The 22,508-nt window shown below is 43.0% G+C and overlaps 1 protein-coding gene across 4 annotated transcripts in view; it reads left to right on the forward strand.

The window, feature by feature from the left end:
• Positions 1 to 22,508, forward strand: part of ZEB1 (zinc finger E-box binding homeobox 1) — a 201,398-nt gene that overhangs the window by 141,227 nt on the left and 37,663 nt on the right. For 3 of the 4 annotated variants that reach the window (XM_065400081.1, XM_065400082.1, XM_065400084.1), the window contains exon 2: positions 11,047 to 11,247. The exons of the other annotated variant lie outside the window; for it this stretch is intronic. In XM_065400081.1, coding sequence (XP_065256153.1) covers positions 11,047 to 11,247 — 201 coding nt within the window. The remainder of the gene's footprint in view (positions 1 to 11,046; positions 11,248 to 22,508) is intronic. 4 annotated transcript variants of the gene reach the window in all.

The raw sequence follows: 22,508 nt of genomic DNA on the forward strand, positions 1-22,508 counted from the left end.
CAGAAGCAGGAAAGAACAAGGGGATGTTGGGCTTCTTCCCAGCACCAGACCCCCCCCCCACTCCAGCATTCTCTAGAAGCAAGCCAATCCTGATCTCAGTGTCCCGACCATCTCCAGTCTTCCGCCCGTCCTCAGACCCCCAGCACTGCATGGTGGCAGAATTGGGTACCGCTCCGTTGTGGTCACCAAGAGAGGACTCCTCTTCTGAGTCCAAAGGGGAATCCTATATGCAACTCAAGGCTCACCACTGGTACCCAGCCTACTTCGGTACCAGTCTCCCCGACGGCACTTGGCCAGTGGGTCACTGGCCGATGCAGTGGCCTTAATGGAACCTTGACTGCTCACAAACAGCATGTAGGTCACACCCTGAGTGTCTGTGTAGAGCTGCAGCCTGCCAGCAATACTCCAGTAGACACTGTTTTCCCCCAGCCTTGGTTTCCCCTTGTCGGGTGACCCCTTTCTCTTCTCCCCAGGTTCCCGCCTGCAGTGCTCTGTCCAAGGTGCTACTGGGTTGCAGCCTACTCCAGACACAGTCCTCCCTCCCCAAGATCCAGGCAGCTATTCACCCTGCTCTGCTCTGTGGATCTTTTTATATGGGCCTGCTAGGCCCTGATTGGTTGCTCTTCACAGCCCCTCTCCTATTGGCTGCTTTTTGCACAACCTCCCTAAGGCTCTCTTAACCCCTTACTGGCCAGTGTGGTGTGGACACCCCATCATAGGGGTTCATTGCCCCTGTATAGGGTCAATATTCAACAGTGTGCTACTTTAATTGGAGTTACCAAACAATTCAGTTTAAACACAGCACTGGATTAGTTTTAATTAAAGAATAAAACAGTTTATTTAACTACAAAGAGAGAGAGATTAAATGAGTACATGTATAAGGCATTAAAGTCAGAAATGGTTACAAGAGAAAGAAAGAAAGAGAAAATGCTTTCTAGTAACTAAAATGTAACAAACTAGACTTGGTTCAAGGTAAAATCCTTGCCACCTGTTCCCAGCAACATAGCTGACCAAATTCTCAAGTCAGGATCTGCACCCAGAGTTCAAAGGGCTGTTTCCTTTGTCATCTTTGGTGAAAGAGCAAGAGATCCACTGGGGTGTTTTTGCCTTGCACTTTTATAGTCCAGTCCCCCTTTGAAGTGGATTCTTCTGAATAGTACCCCTAAAAGCAAAGTTTATTCAAACAGTAAAGAAGGTAACGTGGAGGTTTTTTGGGGGGTGGGGCGAAGGGTTCCCCCATGCTCTTTCTTCTCTCCTGTGTATGCTCAAATGCCAATTTACCTTGTCTCCCTCTTGCTGTCTCAAGAACCTTGTTTACTACTTATATGTAAATTGAGGTAAACACACATTCCTTTGTCTAATTTTTTTTACATTTGGCAGGTTGTCATTTAATTTTAAATATTAAAAAAGATCAAGTGCTATTTCAAGCCTATATCAGTGCAGTTGTTATATTTAGAGTGTTTGGTTAATATTGTTGGGAAAACTCAAATCGGAATTTTTCAGTGACTCCCAAGCTTAAGACGAAATATGTTAGAAAAACTTTAAACTTTAAAAAAAAAAAAAGATGACTAACTTTAAAAAAAAGAGAGGGAGAAATTAAGCTTCTGATACACCTCTTCACTAGATCATAGGTCTATGCTTATGGTAACAGTCTTGTACTCTAATGGTGGGAGACCTGATAGGATATGTGTACATTTATATAATGTGTGTGCTTCAAAAGTGGACTCAGAAGTTGTACTATTTACAGAGACTAGAGTTATGTAGTGGTGATATCTGTGACAAATGATAAATTGCATATTGTCATGCAAATTTGGTTGTCCTAGGTTTACAAGGGACCACAAGGGTCATCTAGTCTAACCCCCTACCAAGATGCAGGATTTGTTGTGTCTAAACCATCCAGTACTGATGGCTTTCTAGCCTCCTTTTGAAAACCTCCAGTGAAGGAGCTTCCACAACCTCCCTAGGCAGTCTGTTCCATTGTCCCACTGTTCTTACAGGAAGTTTTTCATGAGATTTAATCTGAATCTGCTATGCTGTAGTTTGAACCTATTGCCTCTTGTGCTATCCTCTGTGGCAAGGGAGAACAACTTTTCTCCAACACTTTTATAGACGCCTTTCAAGTATTGAAGACCATTATCATGTCCCCCCTTAATCTCCTCTTTTCCAAAATAAACATACCCAGTTCCTTCAGCCTTTGCTCATATGGCTTGCATTCCATCCCTTTGATCATCTTTGTCACTCACGTCTGGATCCTTTCTAGTTTCTCTACATTCTTTCTATACATTGATGACCAAAATTGAACATAATACTCCAGCTCAGGCCTAACCAGCACCAAGTAGAATGGTGCTATCACCTTTCCTGACTTGCATGCTATGCCTCTGTTAATATATCCTAAAATTGCATTTGCTTTTTTTTTTTTGCAAAAGCATCGCATCTCTGACTCATGCTGAGGTTGTGATCCACCACAACTCCCAGATCCTTCTCAGCAATGCTGCTGCCAAGCCAGCTATCCCCCATTCTATATTTGTGTATTTATTTTTTCTTACCTAAGTGAAGCACCTTACATTTGTCTTTGTTGAATTTGATTTTGCTGTCTGATTGTCTCATCTCTACACACTAATCCACCTTCTCTTGGGGCTGTTTCTATTTTGGCTCCCAGCAACACCACTCCTATCAGTAGTCCCCTCTCCAAACCCCAGTTTGACCCTACCTCACTGTCAAACCGAAGCATGTGCTGTAGGCGTCTGAAGCTATAGTGTCAGTGACATAAAAGGTAGGGCAATGCAATGACTGTGGAGTGGGACTTGGTCCTGTCTGTTGCATGTCCCGCTTCCTCATTTTTCCTGGAGAAGAATCCTCAAGACAGGCCCCAATCTCTATTCCAGGCAGGAACTGGGCAGGTGGCCTGTTCTATCAGAGGCACTGAAGCTGAGTCACAGGCCCACATGAAGTCAGAGGTTAGGGTGAAACAAATGTCCCCACTTTCCTCCCAGTAGTGTAGTGTCACTCCTCAAATCTGTGTTTGAGTTGTGGAGAGGGAGGTGACCAAGGCACTTTCTCTCCCTTCTCAAGCCTTCAGTGCTATAGTTGTCTGCTCTTTCCTACACAGGGTTTTCTTTTATTAGTAGTATAGGTGTAGCTGGTGGCACCACCTATAAGCATGAGGCAACCTTAACTATAAACTTTTTTTCCAAACTTTAACCATTTGGGCTGAAATTTTCTATGCCGCTGGCTGAATTTATTCATTTATTTATTTTTATTTTTGAAATTTTAAGCAAAAATGGTTTGTCCACTTCTAAGAATGAGGTTAAGGGAGAATACATGTTTGCTAATGTTAAGTAAAGTTCTTACCACCATTTTATTGAAAAGCTCTAGCTCTTCTATGCTTTGAAGCAAGGACTTGAAATTTGGCAGAAGAGTTGTTCTAGTATCAGGGATGTACCTCTTCTATCCCAAAATGTGACCAAATTAAAGCCTCTGAAAATTGCCATTTGCATACATTCAATAGAGGTTTCTTAGAGGCTGGCAGCAAAATTATCTGAACATTCTATCTGTACTGAACATGCTCCAGTCTGGGTCTGCATATGGCTTTACCTGTAACTGCTCCTGGCTATCAGTGGCCATTGTGGTGTCGGGCATCAGAACAGAGAGCAGGGAAACTCTCTCCTCTGCTTTGAATAATCCCTCTACTTGTGCCAGGGGAACATGGAGAAGGAAGAAGCAGCAGCACTGCTATTCAAATGTAGAGGGATCAGGAGCAGAGTGGGGACAAGATTAGGCTAGGGCATGGGGATGAGAAGGTGAAATAGGGGAGAGACTGGGAGCAGGGACAGGAACAGAGAGGGAGCATGACAGTGACAAGTTGGGGTGGGTGGACAGAAGCAGTGAAGTGGGGGACAGGAGTATAGGGGATGAGGACAATCTAAGAGAATAGAAGCAGGGAAGACAGGAACAGAAGGAGACAGGCTGTGGGAGCAGGGCCGGTGCAACCATTTAGGCAACCTTGGCGGTCGACTAGGGCGCTAGGATTTGGGGGGCACCATTTTCTTCGGCAGTGACCGCGGCGGCCGGATCTTCGGCCGCTCAGGTCGCCGCCGGCATTTAGGCGGAGGGAGCTGGGGCAGTGGAGCGCGGGGAGGGCCGCCTGCAGCAAGGGGGGGGGGGGCGGCACGCAGGGGAACTCCCCGTCCCAGCTCCCCCCCTCCGCCCTGAGGCACCCCCCCCCCCCGCGGCAGCTCCCCCGCTCAGCCCTGCCCCATCTCCTCCCCGAGCACGCCGTGGCTGCTTCACTTCTCCCGCCTCCCAGGCTTGCGGCACCTAAGCTGATTGGCGCTGCAAGCCTGGGAGGCGGGAGAAGTGAAGCAGCCACGGCGTGCTCGGGGAGGAGGCGGGGCAGGGGTGAGCTGGCGCAGGGGTGGGGGGTGGGGAGCTGCCGCGGAGGGGGGGAGCTGCTGCGGGCGGGGTGCGCCTCAGGGTGGGGGTTTGGGGGGGGGCGCAAGGTGGAAGTTTCGCCTAGGGCGCGAAACATCCTTCCACCGGCCCTGTGTGGGAGACATGCTAGCAGACTGGGGTAGAATGGGTTGGAAAGGTTTGTAAACACTAATGAATGCTCCCTTCCAGAACCTGGAAAAGCATGTAGGATTCCTGAGTTCACAACATTCTTCTGCTGTCTGCAAATAGCTGTGAAACCCATGGGCAAAATGTGTCTCTTCCCCCTGTAGTGTCTTCTGCTACTACCACCAGTGATTCCATCAGTTCAAGTGGTAGATGTCTGTGCTGAACATCTAAAGACCCTGCTCCTGACCAGTGTGGTGGTCAGTTTGGTTCCATATGATGGAATTTGTTTTATGAATTTAGGAAATTACATTTTTTAAAAAAAATTATGTTGAAAGAATGTTAAGATTTCAAAGTCCAGCACTCAAAAATTAGGAAATGCCAGTATTAAGTTTACCCAGGCAATCTTAATTTGGTCCTCTTGTGAGTATGCAGAATGATAATGTCTTTAATTACATGATCACGTACTGTGTTTTTCCACAGGATGGGATGAATCAGGGTTGGAGGTGAATGAGATTGTTGTCAGTAGGACGCCTACCTCATTTGTTGGAGAACTGGGAAAGTGTGAAGTGAATGAGCCAGGGGACTGCAGGAAGAGAGGATGCTCCCAGGATTAAGGCAGTTGAATGTCACCTGGAGGAACTAGATTCTATTCTGCCTCTTCCTCTGTCACTTAAATCAGACTTATCACCCTTAGACATTGTATATTCCTTATTGTCTGGGTGCCCAACTTGAGACAGCTGGGGACTGATCTGAAGATGTGCTGAGCACTACTGCAACTAGAGTGAATGAAAATTGTGGTTTGAACATATAAAATGCTAAGTACTCTGGAAAAAATAAGGCCCAAGGCATCCCAGATTGGGCATTCAAAATTAATGGATACTTTTGACAGTTTTGGCCTTATTCTCTCTGCACTTCAGTTTCCCCTTCTGTAAAACGGGGATAATAATACCACTTCACTTCATAGGAGTGTTGAGAAGTCAAATTTATTAATGGTTGTGAAGCACTCAGATGCTATGGTGTTGAGCACTGTATGTGGAGATATAATTCTGAATTCAGAACAGGGTTTTGGATAATGTGTGTTAAATAAGGCATCGAAACCACAGATTGAATGATGAGGGTAAAAAGAAATATTGAATAGCTATCAATTCGGCTATCAATCCCAGCTTGAGCAAATGAGGCAGGTATTCTACAGACAACTTGATTCACTACACAAACCTGATTTGTTCCCAGAGCACCATCCATCCTGTGCACTGGATGAGGCAGAGCTCCTGTGGAAAAAAAAAGTTGTATGTGATCATGTAACTAAAGACTGTATCATAATGCATGTGCGCAAGGGGGCCAAATTAAGATTCCACAGGCAACCTTTATACTCACATTTCCTAATTTTTGAGGGCTTGATTTTGTCACAGTAATGTTCTTTTTGGTATGTATTTGTTGGTTAGTTGTTGTATCACCCAAAACATGCTGAGCACTTTCCAAACATAGTCTTTTGCCTTGTGTTCCGCAATCCTCCAAAGGTCACAGGAGGGGGAAGAGCAAGAGGAAGACTAAAATATTGGAGCAAAGTTTCGTACACGTTGTAGTGTGTTGGCTCATTGAGAGTTGTGGAATGAAAATCTACCTGATGGAGTCATTGGTTTAGATTCTGAAAATGGATCTTTGTTAATTTTAGCATTCCACAAATGTTGGGATGAAACGATTCCAAGTTTGTACTGAATCCAACCATGATTGTAGTGAAAACATAAGAAACTTTCAAAATAATTAGAATTATGAATTCATTATATTTAAAATATAAAAACAGTGGTAATCAAGACCATTTTCTTTTACAATTTTTTATTGTGCAGGTTAGACACACAAACTTACATGTGCATGTCTCCAACTGGCATGTATATTACAGAATTTTTTTTTCATTTTCCATATTTGAATACCACTTTATCCCTGATTTTCAAAAGATTCTAGTTAATATACTGATTACGTAACTAAGCAAAACCAAAACAACCCCCCAGCAACCTGAATTTTTATTTTATTTTATTTTTTGGGGAAAATGTTCTTGTGTTATCATGATTGCATTTTTAGCTCCTGATCCCACAGTGACCTCCATGAGGGCTGACCCCAATACATCTGTGTGGAGTTTGATTAAATTCAGTAGGGCACCATGTGACCAGACCTCTGCACCCATGCAGAGCACCATTAAATTCAATTCGTCTCCAAGCGGGTAAAGGCCTCATTGAAAGATCAGGGTCTTAATTTGTAAAATTACAAAAATATTTTTTAAATGTTTGTATCTTTTTTTTCCTCAGCATTGGTTCTATGTTTACAAAGAAGACTAAAACATGGGTAGAACAAATGACCAAGAAGGAGACAGAGGTCAGACTAAAGTACATAACAATATAAGAACGGCCATACTGGGTCAGACCAAAGGTCCATCTAGCCCAGTATCCTGTCTTCAGACAGTGGCCAATGCCAGGTGCCCCAGAGGGAATGAACAGAACAGGTAATCATCAAGTGAGCCGTCCCCTGTCACTCATTCCCAGCTTCTGGCAAACAGAGACTAGGGATACTATCCCTGCCCATCCTGGCTAATAGCCATTGATGGATCTATCCATCATGAACTTATCTAGTTCTTTTTTGGACCCTGTTATAGTCTTGGCCTTCACAACATCCTCTGGCAAGAAGCTCCACAGGTTGACTGTGTGTTGTGTGAAAAAATACTTCCTTTTGTTTGTTTTAAATCTGCTGCCAATTAATTTCATTTGGCGACACCTAGTTCTTGTGTTATGAAAAGGAGTAAATAACACTTCCTTATTTACTTTCTCTACACCAGTCATGATTTTATAGACCTCTATCATGTCCCCTTAGTCATCTCCTTTCCGAGCTGAAAAGGCCCAGTCTTATTAATCTGTCCTCATACAGCAGCCATTCCATACCCCTAATCATTTTTGTTGCCCTTTTCTGAACCTTTTCCAATTCCAATATATCTTTTTTGAGATGCGGTGACCACATCTGCACACAGTATTCAAATGTGGGCATACCATGGATTTATATAGAGGCAATATGCTATTTTCTATCTTATTATCTATCCCTTTCTTAACGATTCCCAACATTCTGTTAGCTTTTTTGACTGCTGCTTCACATTGAGTGCATGTTTTCAGAGAATTATCCAAAATGACTCCCAGATCTCCTCCTTGAGTGGTAACAGCTCATTTAGACCCCATCATTTTATATGTATAGTTGGGATTATATTTTCCAATGTGCATTACTTTGCATTTATCAACATTGAGTGCTCTATGTATTTTCATCACATGGAGGTAGATATCACTAATATAGTCCTAAAGATGCAGAGGAGATGTTATAATTTGGAATTGTTATAATTGTTCTATTCAAAAACATTATTTCTTTCTCTTACAACCTGTAGAAACAAATGTTACACATACTGAAATTTTAATATTTTTAAAGTATATTTACGCTTATTTTTTGGTGTAAGGTTCTCTGCTACATACTCATATCAATAATCACTGGCAGATTTTCATATATTATTATGAAGTGCTCTGACATACCTTGATTGAGAAAGGGGATTTTAAAAAAAGGGCAAATATTTATCAATGAATAAGCCTACAGATGTTGTTATACTGGCGATACTCCTCCAGAGGTTAAAAGAATCATATCTATGATGCAGTAATCTCACTACTTAGGACACTTGCACATCTATGCTATTTGCACTGTTAACACTCCAGAAGGTAGATTAATTCTCTCATTTGAAATTTTGCCTATTAAAATAAATGGGGGGCTAGATTCCTGCTCTTTTGAATTCCGCTTTTTTAAAAAAAGTAAATATTCTAACCATTTTAAAAAAGCATTTAGGCAAGGAAATAGTTTCACCGCGAATCAGCAAACCACTAACTCATTTCCTTCCATTTCAGAAGAAAAATGTTCCATGTAAAATATGCACCAGCATGACAAAACAACCTTTTTGAATTTAAAATGATCACCACATATTTCATATATGCATAATATTATTTTCATAAAATGTAATGTGCAACCACTCCTTCATGGTTTTAGGTTTTCTATGACAACCCACAAACACACATTCTGGTGTATGTACAATGTGATAATGTTATCATATTAAGACCTTTCTATTCTATTGGTACTAACTATTACACTTTATGTATATTAAGTTTTGAAAGATAGTACTAATAAAAGAAAAACAAAAAGACTTACATTAAGTTGACAATAGAAACCAAACCAGAATTATTTAATTGTATCTTCCTGACATTTCTCTATTCTGATTCCAGTGTGTAAAGAGGATAATGGCAGTAGGAAGGAATTACATCAGATACTCCTGTTACAATAATTTCACATACTCAGTGGAGCCAAATTGGATCCTTTTACAGTAATGATATTATTTGGCACATTTACATAAACACCACACAACAACTCTTTAAAGGACTCTCACCTGCAATCTTTTAACTGGCATTAATTTAACTGCTTAAATATACAGAAAAATATCCCACTCATTCTAATAGTTCATTAAATGACTTTTCATTTGTTATGAGCTTGAAATTTTATAATAAATTTAGCTCTACCTAAAAATTGGATTGTCCAAATCCTTATATTTGGCCCATTTGATCTGTTGAACCTGAATTACTTCATCTTCAGAGATCAGTGAATCTAATTATGCAAAGTAGAGTTGCTGTAAGTGTTGAGAAGCACTGGTGTGAAGGACAGCAATAAGCCAGGGTTCAAATGCCATCCCTGACCTGAACAGCAGTAATTTATGAATTTACGTGCCTGAAAACATTGTCTAATTTACATCTATGTATACAAACAGACATCAAGTCCAAGGAGGAGACAGAACAATTACTTTTTTTTTTTTAGGTGACAAATCTGAGGAACTGTCCCAGATTGAGGTGTCATTAGAGGAGGTTTTGGAACAAATTGATAAACAAAATAGTAATAAGTCACCAGGACCAGATGGTATTCACCCAAGAGTTCTGAAGGAACTCAAATGTGAAGTTGCAGAACTACTAACTGTAGTCTGTAACCTATCATTTAAATCAGCTTCAGTACCAAATGACTGGAGAATAGCTAATGTGACGCCAATTTTTAAAAAGGGCTCCAGAGGTGATCCCGACAATTACAGGCCAGCAAACCTGACTTCAGTATCGGGCAAACTGGTTGAAACTATAGTAAAGAACGAAATTGTCAGACACATAGATGAACATAATTTGTTGGGGAAGAGTCAACATGGTTTTTGTAAAGGGAAATTGTAAATGCCTCACCAATCTACTAGAATTCTTTGAGGGGTCATGTGGACAAGGGGGATCCAGTGGATATAGTGTATTTAGATTTTTCAGAAAGCCTTTGACCAGGTCCCTCACCAAACACTCTTAAGCAAAGTAAGCAGTCATGGGATAAGAGGGAAGGTTCTCCTGTGGATTGGTAAGTGGTTAAAACATAGGAAACAAAGGGTAGGAATAAATGGTCAGTTTTACGGAATGGAGGGAGGTAAATAGTGGTGTCCCCCAAGGGTCTGTACTGGGCCCAGTCCTATTAAATATATTTATAAATCATCTGGAAAAGGGTAAACAGTGAGGTGGCAAGATTTGCAGATGAAACAAAACTACTCAAGATAGTTAAGTCCCAGGCAGACTGCGAAGAGCTACAAAAGGATCTCTCAAAACTGCCTCATCGGGCAACAAAATGGCAGATGAAATTCAGTGTTGATGAAAGCAAAGTAATGCACATTGGAAAACATAATCCCAACTATACATATAAAATGATGAGATCTAAATGAGCTGTTACCACTCAAGAAAGATCTTTGCCAGAGGATGTTTGAAGGCAAAGACTATAACAGGGTTCAAAAAAGAACTAGATAAGTTCATGAAGAATAGATCCATCAATGGCTAATAGCCAGGATGGACAGGGATGGTGTCCCTAGCCTCTGTTTGCCAGAAGCTGAGAATGGGTGACGGGATGGCTCACTTGATGATTACCTGTTCTGTTCATTCCCTTTGGGGCACCTGACATTGGCCACTGTTGGAAGACAGGATACTGGGCTAGATGGACCTTTGGTCTGACCCAGTATGGCTGTTCTTATGTTCACTGTACAGCCGTTTCTCCACAAGACTATTATAATATGTCCTCCAGTTTGAACAAACATAAACTCTTACTCTTTCCAGGTACCAAATGATAGGGGAAGATGTTGTGTAACATCTCCTTTGTAAAGCTGCCACTAGGCTTGTTGTTTTGTTTGTTTTGCTTGTTTATTTGTTTTAAAACCTTAATTCTCTTTGGAGCTTGTATAATGTGATCTAGGCTTGTATGCACCACTTGTGTATACTAGCTTCTAAAAGAAGAATGTACAATAACTGCTTAGCACCTACACTAAACATGTTGGATGTGCTGTAGTGATGCCTCTAAAGAAATCATAGTTACAGTCTGAACTGAGTGTTTCTGTTGATTTATTTTTTGCTTTTTGTCTCCATGCAGTTACCAATTACAATAATGTGGTAGAAACAAATTCAGATTCAGATGATGAAGACAAATTGCATATTGTGGAAGAGGAAAGTGTAACAGATGCAGCAGATTGTGATGCTAGCGTGCCAGAAGATGACTTGCCAACAGACCATACAGTATTACCAGAAAACAGTGAAAAAGCGGGAAGTACAAACAGTTGCTGGGAAGATGAAGGTATGTTCCGTTTGGGTAATGATGCTCTAATTAGAAAAATTATACTTGGAAACGTTCACTCAATAGAATTTTTTTGAATACACTTCGTCATTAATGTGTATTTGTAAAGTTGGGGCTAGATACACAAAGAAATGTAGGAGTGGTGGTGTCAAGAAAATTACTGGGATTCACAAACCCTGAGTTTGGTGCTTAGACTCCCTGTGAATAGGGAGAGATAGGCATCTCTAGAATGGGATTCACAAAAACCAGTACACTAGGAGGCTCCTTGCCTAAGCTAGCCAGTGGGAGGTGCTAAGCCCTGCCTCTTTCTCAGAGATAGATGCTTAAGTCCAGGCTGTAGGCAGGTGCCTCCCTCTGCTTGGGATTTTCAGATGAAAACCCTGTCTTGGTGGTAGGTACCTATGCTGTTTTAGCAAGAAGCGGGGTAGAAAGTGCTGAACTCCCTAATAACTTTTAACCCAGTGATGAAGATACTCACCTGCGTTGTGGGAGATGCCCAGTTCAAGTCCCCCCTCCACCTGAGAGGGAGAAGGAATTTGAACAGGGATCTGCTACCTCTCCCGTGAGTGTGCTAGCCACTGGGCTATAGGATGTTCTGATGTGCAGCTCCCTCAGTCTCTCCTGTTGAAACTGTTCCAATAGGGATATATCATTATTTTTTAAAAAGTCACTGGAGCAGAGGGACTCAATCCAGGACCTCCCATTTGTCAGGTGAGTGCTCTAACCATCAGGCTACATTATCATTTTCATGCTTGTTCTCTCTCTTTCTAATCTGATGTTGAAAGTAGTCCATGCTTACTGGATCGGGCCTTCCAGACAAGTTAGGTGGGGGAACACCTAACTTTCCCTCATTCATGAATCACTCAGGACAGGGGCACTGGAATGGGGGGGCCCAGGGGCAAGAGCCACTTGGGGAGCCCAGGCAGCTTTGGGGAGTCGCCGACCCTCCACCTGCCCAGGGTGGGGGGGCCCAAGAGCCCGTGCCCCGGCTGTCGCTCTTCAGCCCCCAAGGCTCCACCCCAGGACGGAAGCCGGAGCCAGGTCGGGGTAGGAGCTGTGGGAAGCCGCGGACCCTCCACCTGCCCTGAGCGGAGGGTCTGGGGGAACGGTGACAATTGGCCAGGGGCTGCTCTCAGGCCTACCCAACCCCAGGCAGGTGGAGGGGCCCGGACTTCCTGGTCCAGCTCCAGCTTGGCTGCAGGGCGGGGCCTCCAAGGGAAAAGGAGGGTTAGGGGCAGGGTCTCGTGACTCCCCCACTTTTAGGAAGAATCCCATACATGCTGTGCTTTCTCAGAGCTCTATCAGTGTAATTTCACCTGCTTTTACTGTTCTTATTTAAAATATACCATCAGCCTTTCAAATCTAGCTGATAAAATTGAGCAGCTGAACCAAATTGTACTATAAACCTGGTATGTGTGCAAGCATGAGTTTGAGAGACAGGTGGCTTAGCTTTTAAGCTTGGCTCTAAATAGCTCCATATGTATAAATTTGTACAAAACCATGACTTTGGATTGGGCTCAGTCATTAACTTTACTATACTTTTGATTTTTGTCTCTATTATAAATACATTAAATATGCAGCAAATGATTGTGTCTACTTCAGTCATTTTTACTAACATAGACTTTCATAGCTGTTTGAACAGCTAGTAGATTTAAATAATTAATATACTGTGTGTTTGCTAAAAAAGTTTTTAACATTCAATACTGAAAAATATACATACTCTAAAACATTCTTCTTATAGTGAAGAGAAGTCGGTTTTCTTGGTTTGTTAACATTATGATTTATGTAAGTATGTGATTTGAGTATTTCGCAATAGATAAATCAGAGAAAAGGAGGAGGATATAGTAGTTTTACAACATTTTGATTTGCTATGTATTTATATTTTTGACATTTGTAGTAAGAAAGTTAAGTCACAAGTATTTTGGTGCTCTTGGTTGTACAGCATAGGTCTAAGGAAACAGCACTTGAATATGTGCTGTTTGTCTTAAAGGGGAAAGCCAATAGGGTGAGTAACTGAAGGATTGAGAACATCCCTGAAACACTTTTGTGTGTGTTTAGAATACCGGTTTACAGCATGTGTAGCAAGTTGTGTTTTCATCACTAACCTGTACTGAAATTTTTCCTGCATATGTGGACTCAGTGTACTTTTTGATTTTCATCTGATTGATCAGTTCAGAAAAATGTAAAAGTAGGTGCAACATACTTAAACTACATTTCATTATCAGATCAGTTTCTTTCCGTTTCCAGCAATTCTAACTGAAGTTCTAAAAGATCTTCAGAACAGGTGTCTCAAATATAAGGTGTATATCTCAAGAGGTTTAACTGAAACACGCATACATGTCTCAACAAGTGAACCACATGATCCCATACAAGTTGATGGCAATGTTCCAGCATTGGTGTGTGTTGTGATTCTATAAGGTCTTCTTTTCCCCCCCTTTTAGTTTAAACTAAAACCTACATTATATTTAAAAAAATTATATTGTTATAAAGTAAAGTTTTCTGATGAAAAAATATAATGTTATTAAACTAAGGCATGATAAATTTCCAAGTAAAATATATAGGAAATTCAGAAAATGCATATTTTGCTCCTCTTACAGTTTTTTTCAGGTGTTTAAAACTTGACTGAAAAATTCCATTCCTGCTGGATTTCTGTATTAGCATCATAGAATGAGAGCAAGATTCTTTTTATCTTTCTCTGTTTAAAAAAATAGTTCAGAAATTTGAGGAATCCAAATGCATTGAAAAAATTAGTTCAGATACATTTTTGTGTTTGTGTAATTCAAATCCATAACTAGGAGCAATAGCTGTTGGCATTAAGAGTATAATTTTGAAAAGACCTTATAGAATCAACAAAGTATTCAAGCTCTGAAAACCACATAAGATGAAATTCATGCTGCTGAAGAGGACCCACTCAAGACCCCATGCAACATTTAAACCCCACATTAAGAATTTAAGTAGGGCTAAGTGCAAGGCATCTGGTATGTGGCGAATTTCACCCATAATGTGCACACACTCAACAACTGGATGCCATTCATATCTAGTGGATGCAATGCTTATTAAACTATTTTTATTTCTGTATTCCTTTTGATTTAAGTTTACACTTGTATCTTAGTGCCTTCCAAGTTAAAAAAAATAAGCATGGTTACTAATGTCAGTCAAATGATGTTTTCTCACCATTTTCCATCTATCCTCCTCACTCCAAAGGGGAAAAGTTAGATTTGGTTTATGTCTTCTACTTAAAAACAAACAAACAAAAACAAACTAATATGCTGTAGATTGCTATCCAGGAAACCCGTGTTGAAGCGAGTCTTTCTTGTCAATGGGAAGATTATAAGGTTTGTGGTTATTCTTAGTTTCTGCCAGAGTGTATTCTACACTCTTGGGTCAGCCCTCAAAAAACCTTGTTTCCTGCACTTATAAGCTTCACCCCTGAAGTATGCAAAGCCATCATTTCTGAGGAGCAGAGCTGTTGAGGGTGCTGTTGAGCGTGGTCAAGGTCCTGGAGGATAAGATCTTGTATAACCAGACCATGTCAGTTTTTATAGCCTTAAAACTGACAGCTGAGAATTTAAACTTCAATTGATGTTTTCTAGAGAGGCTTTGAAGTTAAAGAAGTACAGATTGTGTTTTCTCAGTAACCTGGGTTACTGAGGAGGCGTGCTGCAGCATTCTGCATTGGTTGCAGCTTTTTTCAGGCCTGATGCTTTCAAGCCCAATGTAAGCTGCATGACGTAATCAAGCTCAGAGATAATGGAAGTGTGGTATGATTCAAGACAGGTTATTCCCAAAAAGTACAGGCCCTAGCCAGTCAGAGAGGGGAGATCAACTTGACTGTAGACAGTTCTTGCTATGTGCCAGTCCAGAATCAGAAAGTTGTCTGTAAAGATTACTACACTACAGAATGCCTTGATGATATGTGGAATATCTCCTCCTCCACTAGAGACACCACTGTGGCAAAAAACTCTTTGAAGTGTTTCTCTGTCTACAAGCAAAACCTCCTTTTTGCTAGAGTTTAGCTTCAGCCAAGTCCACCTTATCCATGTGCTGATCTTTGTTACCTAACTGTCTTTGACTGTGGTGATATTGTAGGCTGTGAACAATAGGTAGAGTTGTGTGTGTTCTGCATATTGTTGGCATTTGAGCCCATTAAATCTCTCCATTTCTCTGAGCAGCTGTATGTAAATATTGAAGAGGAAGGGAAGAGAAGGGAACTGCATAGTACTCCACAGATGAGGGCTCTGGCCTCAGAGGCACAGACGCCCATCACTACCTTCTGGGTGTAGCCCTTGAGAAATGTTTCACACCATTTTATAGCTTCTGCCTGAGCCTCTGCTACTTCTCTTAGGCTGGATAGTAGTAGTCTATGATCAGCCATATTGAATGCTGCAGTGAGATCCAAGAGTATGACTATCCCTTCATCTATAGATAGCAAGAGATTGTTCATCCGCACTACCAGTCGTGATTCTGTTCCATGTCCTGGCCTGTCACTTCACTCAGAATAGTGCAGAGCAGGTAGAATAGTGCCAAGGATCTGACTTATTTGCTGGTGTCCTCATCTAGGATGAGGTGAGTGCAAGATGCCCAAAAAGCCTTTAGTCAAAGTGCTGCAAATCACATTTAAAGGGGCTTTTAGCATTAAGTCCAGACTACTCTTGGATAGCAGAACTCTGACTCCTACTAACTGGTTAAGGACTATTTAGAAAAGCTGGACGTGCACAAGTCCATGGGTCCAGATCTAATGCATTCAAGGGAGCTGAGGAAGTTGGCTGATATGATTGCAGAGCCATTGGCCATTTTCTTTGCAAATTCGTGGCAATCGGGGGAGGTCCCAAACAATTGGAAAAAGGCAAATATAGTGCCCATATTTTAAAAAGGGAAGAAAGGAACCCGGGGAACTACAGACTGGTCAGCCTCACTTCAGTCTCCGGTAGAATCATGGAGCAGGTCCTCAAGGAATCCATTTTGAAGCACTTGGTGGAGAGGAAAGTGATCAGGAACAGTCAACATGGATTCACCAAGGGCAAGTCATGCCTGACCAACCTGATTGCCTTCTATGATGAGATAACTGGCTCTGTGGATATGGGGAAAGCGGTGGATGTGATATATCTTGACTTTAGCAAAGCTTTTGATACGGTCTCCCACAGTATTCTTGCCAAAAAGTAAAAAAATTATGGATTGGATGAATGGACTATAAGGTGGATAGAAAGCTAGCTAGTTGTTGGGCTCAACGGGTAGTGATCAACGACTCAATGTCTAGTTGGCAGAGTTGGAGTGCCCCAGGGGTCGGTCCTGGGGCCAGTTTTGTTCAACATCTTTATTAATGATCTGGATGATGGGATTAATTGCACCCTCAGCAAATTCTCAGATGACACTAAGCGCGGGGGAGAGGTAGATATGCTGGAGGGTAGGGATTGGGCCCAGAGTGACCTAGACAAATTGAGGATTGGGCCAAAAGAAATCTGATGAGGTTCAACAAGGACAGGTGTAGAGTCCTGCACTTAAGAAGGAAGAATCCCATGCACGGCTACAGACTGGGGACCGACTGGCTAAGCAGCAGTTCTGCAGAAAAGGACCTGGGGATTACAGTGGACGAGAAGCTGGATATGAGTCAGCAGTGTGCCCTCATTGCCAAGAAGGCCAACGGCATATTGGGCTGTATTAATAGGAGCATTGCCAGCAGATTGAGGGAAGTGATTATTCCCCTCTATTCGACACTGGTGAGGCCACACCTTGGAGTACTGCGTCCAGTTTTGGTCCCCCCACTACAGAAGGGATGTGGACAAATTGGAGAGAGTCCAGCGGAGGGCAACGAAAATGATTAGGGGGCTGGGGCACATGACTTACGAGAAGAGGCTGAGGGAACTGGGGTTATTTAGTCTGCAGAAGAGAAGAGTGAGGGGGACAGGGCCGGCTCCAGGGTTTTTGCCGCCCCAAGCGGTGGGGGGGGGGAGCCATGATCGCGATCGGCGGCAGCTCCACCGCACCGCTTTCTTCTTCGGCGGCAGGTCCTTCCCTCCGAGAGGGACAGGGACCCTCCGCCAAATTGCCGCCGAAGAGCTCGACGTGCCGCCCCTTCCCCTTGGCCGCCCCAAACACTGCTTGCTCAGCTGGTGCCTGGAGCCGGCCCTGGAGGGGGGGGATTTGATAGCAGCCTTCCCCTACCTGAAGGGGGGTTCCAAAAAGGATGGAGGTCGGCTGTTCTCAGTGGTGGCAGATGACAGAACAAGGAGCAATGGTCTCAAGTTGCAGTGGGGTGGTCTAGGTTGGATATTAGGAAACACTGTTTCACTAGGAGGGTGGTGAAGCACTGGAATGGGTTACCTAGGGAGGTGGTAGAATCTCCATCCTTAGAGGTTTTTAAGGCCCGACTTGACAAAGCCTTGGCTGGGATGATTTAGTTGGTGTTGGTCTTGCTTTGAGCAGGGGACTGGACTAGATGACCTCCTGAGGTCCCTTCCAACCCTGATATTCTATTTTCTATTTGATCAGAGACTGTCCTGCATTCTTCTCCGTAGCACTGGATATCTTTTTCTCCTTTCTGCTCCCCAGTGGCTATGTTTGCAGCATAGTCCTTGACTCCTGAATGCAAGAATGCAAGGTAAACTGTTCACCGATGTTCCCATCCTTTGCTGAACATATATGACTATAGTCATTAAAGTGATTGTATATTTGTTAGCCTTGCAACACACTTCTGCAAATAATATAACAAAAAATATAGAATACATATTCTGGTTATTAAACATCTGCTATGTAAAGGTTAACACTGGGGAATTTGCAAAGAGTTAAATTTGTGTAACTTCAGGACACAGAATACCTTCCTACATGAAGAAAAAAGAAAGATGAAAGCTCAATAGGTGGCTATGAAATTACTGCTGTTTGTTTATTGATTATGATAGTGCCCAAAGGCCTAGTCAGGATCAGGACCCTAGGTGCTGTACAAGCACACAGGAAGGCATAGTCCATACCATGAAGAGTTTACAAACTAGTAGATTTGGGGAATTTTTTTTACCTTCTGTGAAATTAAATCCTGTTGCCACTGAAATCTTAAATTACTCAGGATCAGCTTGGCTAATATTATTTTTGCCTGTTATGAAGCCAGAGTGGCTTGCTGTAAATTGTTATAAATAGTAAGTAAACTACATTAATAACCCCACCTCTCCAGCAGATCCCATTGTCCTAATGAAGAGCCCTTTTTATAGGGGAAAACATGGTTTTGTGTAGTATGGACTATTTTAAATAAACTAAGTATTTGGTTTTAGTGGATTTACAGCATGTAAAGCTTTTGGACTTGAAGCACATGACAGTTCCCATTGGTGGATTGGATCAGACCAACAAAACATGGATTTGTCTATGACTAAGACTTTTCAAGTGATGGTCAAAATTAGAGCTAGATTAAAGCACTCCAGTGTTCCTTTAATTATATATCTTGTTTGTGAAAATATCTGCAAGTGCAGGCATACTTTCTAACCTATTAGTTCGGTAGACTTCTGTCAGTCTTCATTACTACTGTCTCCACTATTAGGGTAGTTTGATTATTCATCCTTTTCCTTTTGGAAAGACCTATTTAAAATGGAACTTAAAGTAGTCCTAGAAGTCCTCAGTTTATGTGTAAAGCAGAAATTGGCTTCTGTATTGATTAAAAAGGTAGCATGCCCTTGCTTTTTTTAATAACCACTACAAATTATGGATTCTAGCATTTGTTGTGTGATTACAACACTTTTAGCTCACTTCTGTGGGAGCATAAGAACATAGGAATTGTCATTCCAGATCAGATCAGTAGTTCATCTAGTCTAGTATCCTGTATCTGAAAGGGGGACAGGACCAGATGTTTTTCTATTCTATTCTATTCCGGTTTTATGCCATGCTTATCATTGTAGTATCTGAGTGCTTTCCAGTAGTGCATCTGTCATGTCTCGTTTGTTCTCTCATTTTTTTCCCCAGAGGGAGAAGCATGTGCAGTGGAGTGTCTTGTTTTGGTAGTGTTTTTTTTTTAATTTATTAATAAACATTGCAATGTGTATATTTAGAGACAGCAAAGTCAAAGAAATGTGCCTTGCCCTTGGAGTAAAAAGCGATGAGGTCTGTGATGGTCCTCAGTTCCTGGGGGAGTTCATTCTACAATCTCAGAGTACCCCAGAGAAAATTCTGTTTCCTTGCATGGGTGAGCTTTACTCTTATTGTTGAGAGTCCCATTGTGCCAGAGGAACGTAGGGGAACATGCTAGAATCCCCATAATGGACAATTATAGAATAATCTATTTAACCCCCACCAGCTGGTGTATTCTCTGAAGCACTTGTATTTTTTGTCCTAATTAATGTAACTGTGGATTTTCTCATTATTCATATACTGTAAATGATCTGCTGCCTTTTTTTAATACCTCTAAGTTCTTGGACTTGCTATATGTGGCAGTGAGTTCCACAGGATAACTATGCATTGTGCAAAAAGTACTTTTTGAAATAAAGATGTAGATTCCACTCTTCTGTTTTTAGAGAACCAAAGATTTTTAAAGCTTTTATACAGCACCTACAATCAGCGGAACATTCCTGAACTAGAAAAGCATATTTAGCATTAATCTTGAATAAAACTTCAGCTGAAAAATATTTGAGCAACTAGTTGGCTCTTTTCTCTTTTTGGTATTATTTCAAGTTTGATGTGACCTTTGGGTTGGAAAATTCTATAGATTGTGATGGGCTTAGATAGATACTGACTTCAGATCCAGACTCTGCACTTCATACCAGAACTTGTACTAAATAAGAATTCCATAGTTGAGCATGTATTGATTACAATTGCAAGTACAAGTTACCACGCTTTTATCAACATTCCACATACTACACTGCTCATTCCTGAAGTGCCACTGTCTATCACAGAACACAAGGGAACTGGACAACTGGATGGCTTAAGGGACAGATAGTAGACTATAAGGGTTTTCATGTTCACTACCAGCTACTGGCTCAAATCAATACGGTCTGAAAGTTGTTACTGATTGAAAGATGTTTAGTAGCCTGTATAAAGTGAGTTGGTAACCTTAGACAAGTTCATACAGGACATGTCTCCAAATTTTAAAAGTACCATAACCTTCGGGACTAATTGCCTCTCTTGTTAATAGTCAAAGAGTTGAGGCATGTTGGTGGAGGTGTGTGCAGAAGCCTCAGCTGTCAGTGTCTGTGCTATACTAGATTTGTAATTAATGAAAGAATTTTGGACTCTTGTATAGGACTGCTATTCTAGCTCCTTCAGCAGCAAAAGCGTCACTTAAAAACCCCCCACCTGGAGCCACTGTTCTAGAGAGAAAACAGTAGACAGAAACAATAAATGATGGCCACCATCAATATATATTTGATGAAAATATGGGGCTGGTAGTGAAAGTGACCTTCCAGTATAGAGGGTCACCATCCTGAAATGGGGTGGAGAACACCATGACCCATAGAACAATTGCACCAGATCTAGTGCCTTGCTTAGACTCAGTCTTAAAAGTGATTTAAAATTAGCACATAAGGAAATGATTTCATAGATTCATAGATTCTAGGACTGGAAGGGACCTCGAGAGGTCATCGAGTCCAGTCCCCTGCCCCCATGGCAGGACCAAATACTGTCTAGACCATCCCTGATAGACATTTATCTAACCTACTCTTAAATATCTCCAGAGATGGAGATTCCACAACCTCCCTAGGCAGTTTATTCCAGTGTTTAACCACCCTGACAGTTAGGAACTTTTTCCTAATGTCCAACCTAGACCTCCCTTGCTGCAGTTTAAGCCCATTGCTTCTTGTTCTATCCTAAGAGGCTAAGGTGAACAAGTTTTCTCCCTCCTCCTTATGACACCCTTTTAGATACCTGAAAACTGCTATCATGTCCCCTCTCAGTCTTCTCTTTTCCATGATGTCAGATCATGATTTTGAAGTCAGTCCTATTTTGCAGAGATATATGAATCCTTCAATAAATCATCTTTTAAGGGCATCCATCCAACTGCCCAGAGATGTGCAGTGGAGTCAGTAATAGTACTTTTGTATAAGTGGCAGGGCCAGCTCCAGGCACCAGCTTACCAAGCAGGTGCTTGGGGCAGCCACTTCGGAGAGGGGCAGCACGTCCAGCTGTTCGGCGGCAATTCGGGGGATGGTCCCTCACTCCTGCTTGGAGCGAAGGACCCAGGGCCGGCTCCAGGCACCAGGCAACCAAGCTGGTGCTTGGGGCGGCACCTGGAGGGGGGCGGCGCGGCGCTCGGGCCGCCGGGGAGAGCGGGGCCACAGCCGGGCTCGCCGCCCTCCCCCCGGCGCTCTGGCCGCCCTCCCCCCCGCGCCCTCCCCCTGGCTGCCAGGGGGAGAGCGGCGAGCCCCTGCCGGGGCTCGCCGCCCTGCGCTCTGGCCGCCGGGGGGAGAGCCGAGCCCCCGCCGGGGCTCGCCGCCCTCTCGCCGCCCTGCCCCCGGCGCTCTGGCCGCCGGGGGGAGAGCCGAGCCCCCGCCGGGGCTCGCCGCCCTCTCGCCGCCCTGCCCCCGGCGCTCTGGCCGCCGGGGGGAGAGCCGAGCCCCCGCCGGGGCTCGCCGCCCTGCCCCCGGCGCTCTGGCCCCGGGGGGGGGGGAGCGGAGCCCCCGCCGGGGCTCGCCGCCCTCCCCCCCGGCGCCCTGCCCCCGGCCGCCGGGGGGAGAGCGGAGCCCCCGCCGGGGCTCGCCACCCTCGCCCCGGGGCTCCGGCCGCCCTCCCCCCGGCGGGAGAGCGGAGCCCCCGCCGGGGCTCGCTGCCCCCCCCGGGCTCCGCCCCCCCCCCGGAGGCTTTTTTGCCTGGGGCGGCAAAAAAGCCAGAGCCGGCCCTGGAAGGACCTCCCGCCAAATTGCCATCGCAATCGTGATCGCGGCTTTTTTGTTTGTTTGTTTTTTGTTTGGCTGCTTGGGGCGGCCAAAACCCTGGAGCCGGCCCTGATAAGTGGTGGTGTGGTAATTCCAATACACAGGAAAGAAGTTGGTAAAACTCTTAAAATCAGTTTTACACAACTGAAATATATGCTTTAATTCAGTACCAATATTTTTTTGTTTTCTCAATTCAATAGTCAAACCTAGCAAGAACTCTCATAATGATTTTTATTTGGCTAAGTTTAATAAGCTCTAGATGTCTGCAGGTAATTATACAGTATTACATGATAGATTGTTGCAAATAATTTTGGAGTAATTACTGATGATCTGCTGATATTGCTAGTTAGAAAAAGCAGAGCAAATGTGTTAATCTTACAATAAATTAACCTCTGAAAGCAATAATCTAGTGAATCAGAT

Source organism: Emys orbicularis, chromosome 2, assembly GCF_028017835.1.
Source record: "Emys orbicularis isolate rEmyOrb1 chromosome 2, rEmyOrb1.hap1, whole genome shotgun sequence".
Taxonomy (NCBI): domain Eukaryota; kingdom Metazoa; phylum Chordata; order Testudines; family Emydidae; genus Emys; species Emys orbicularis.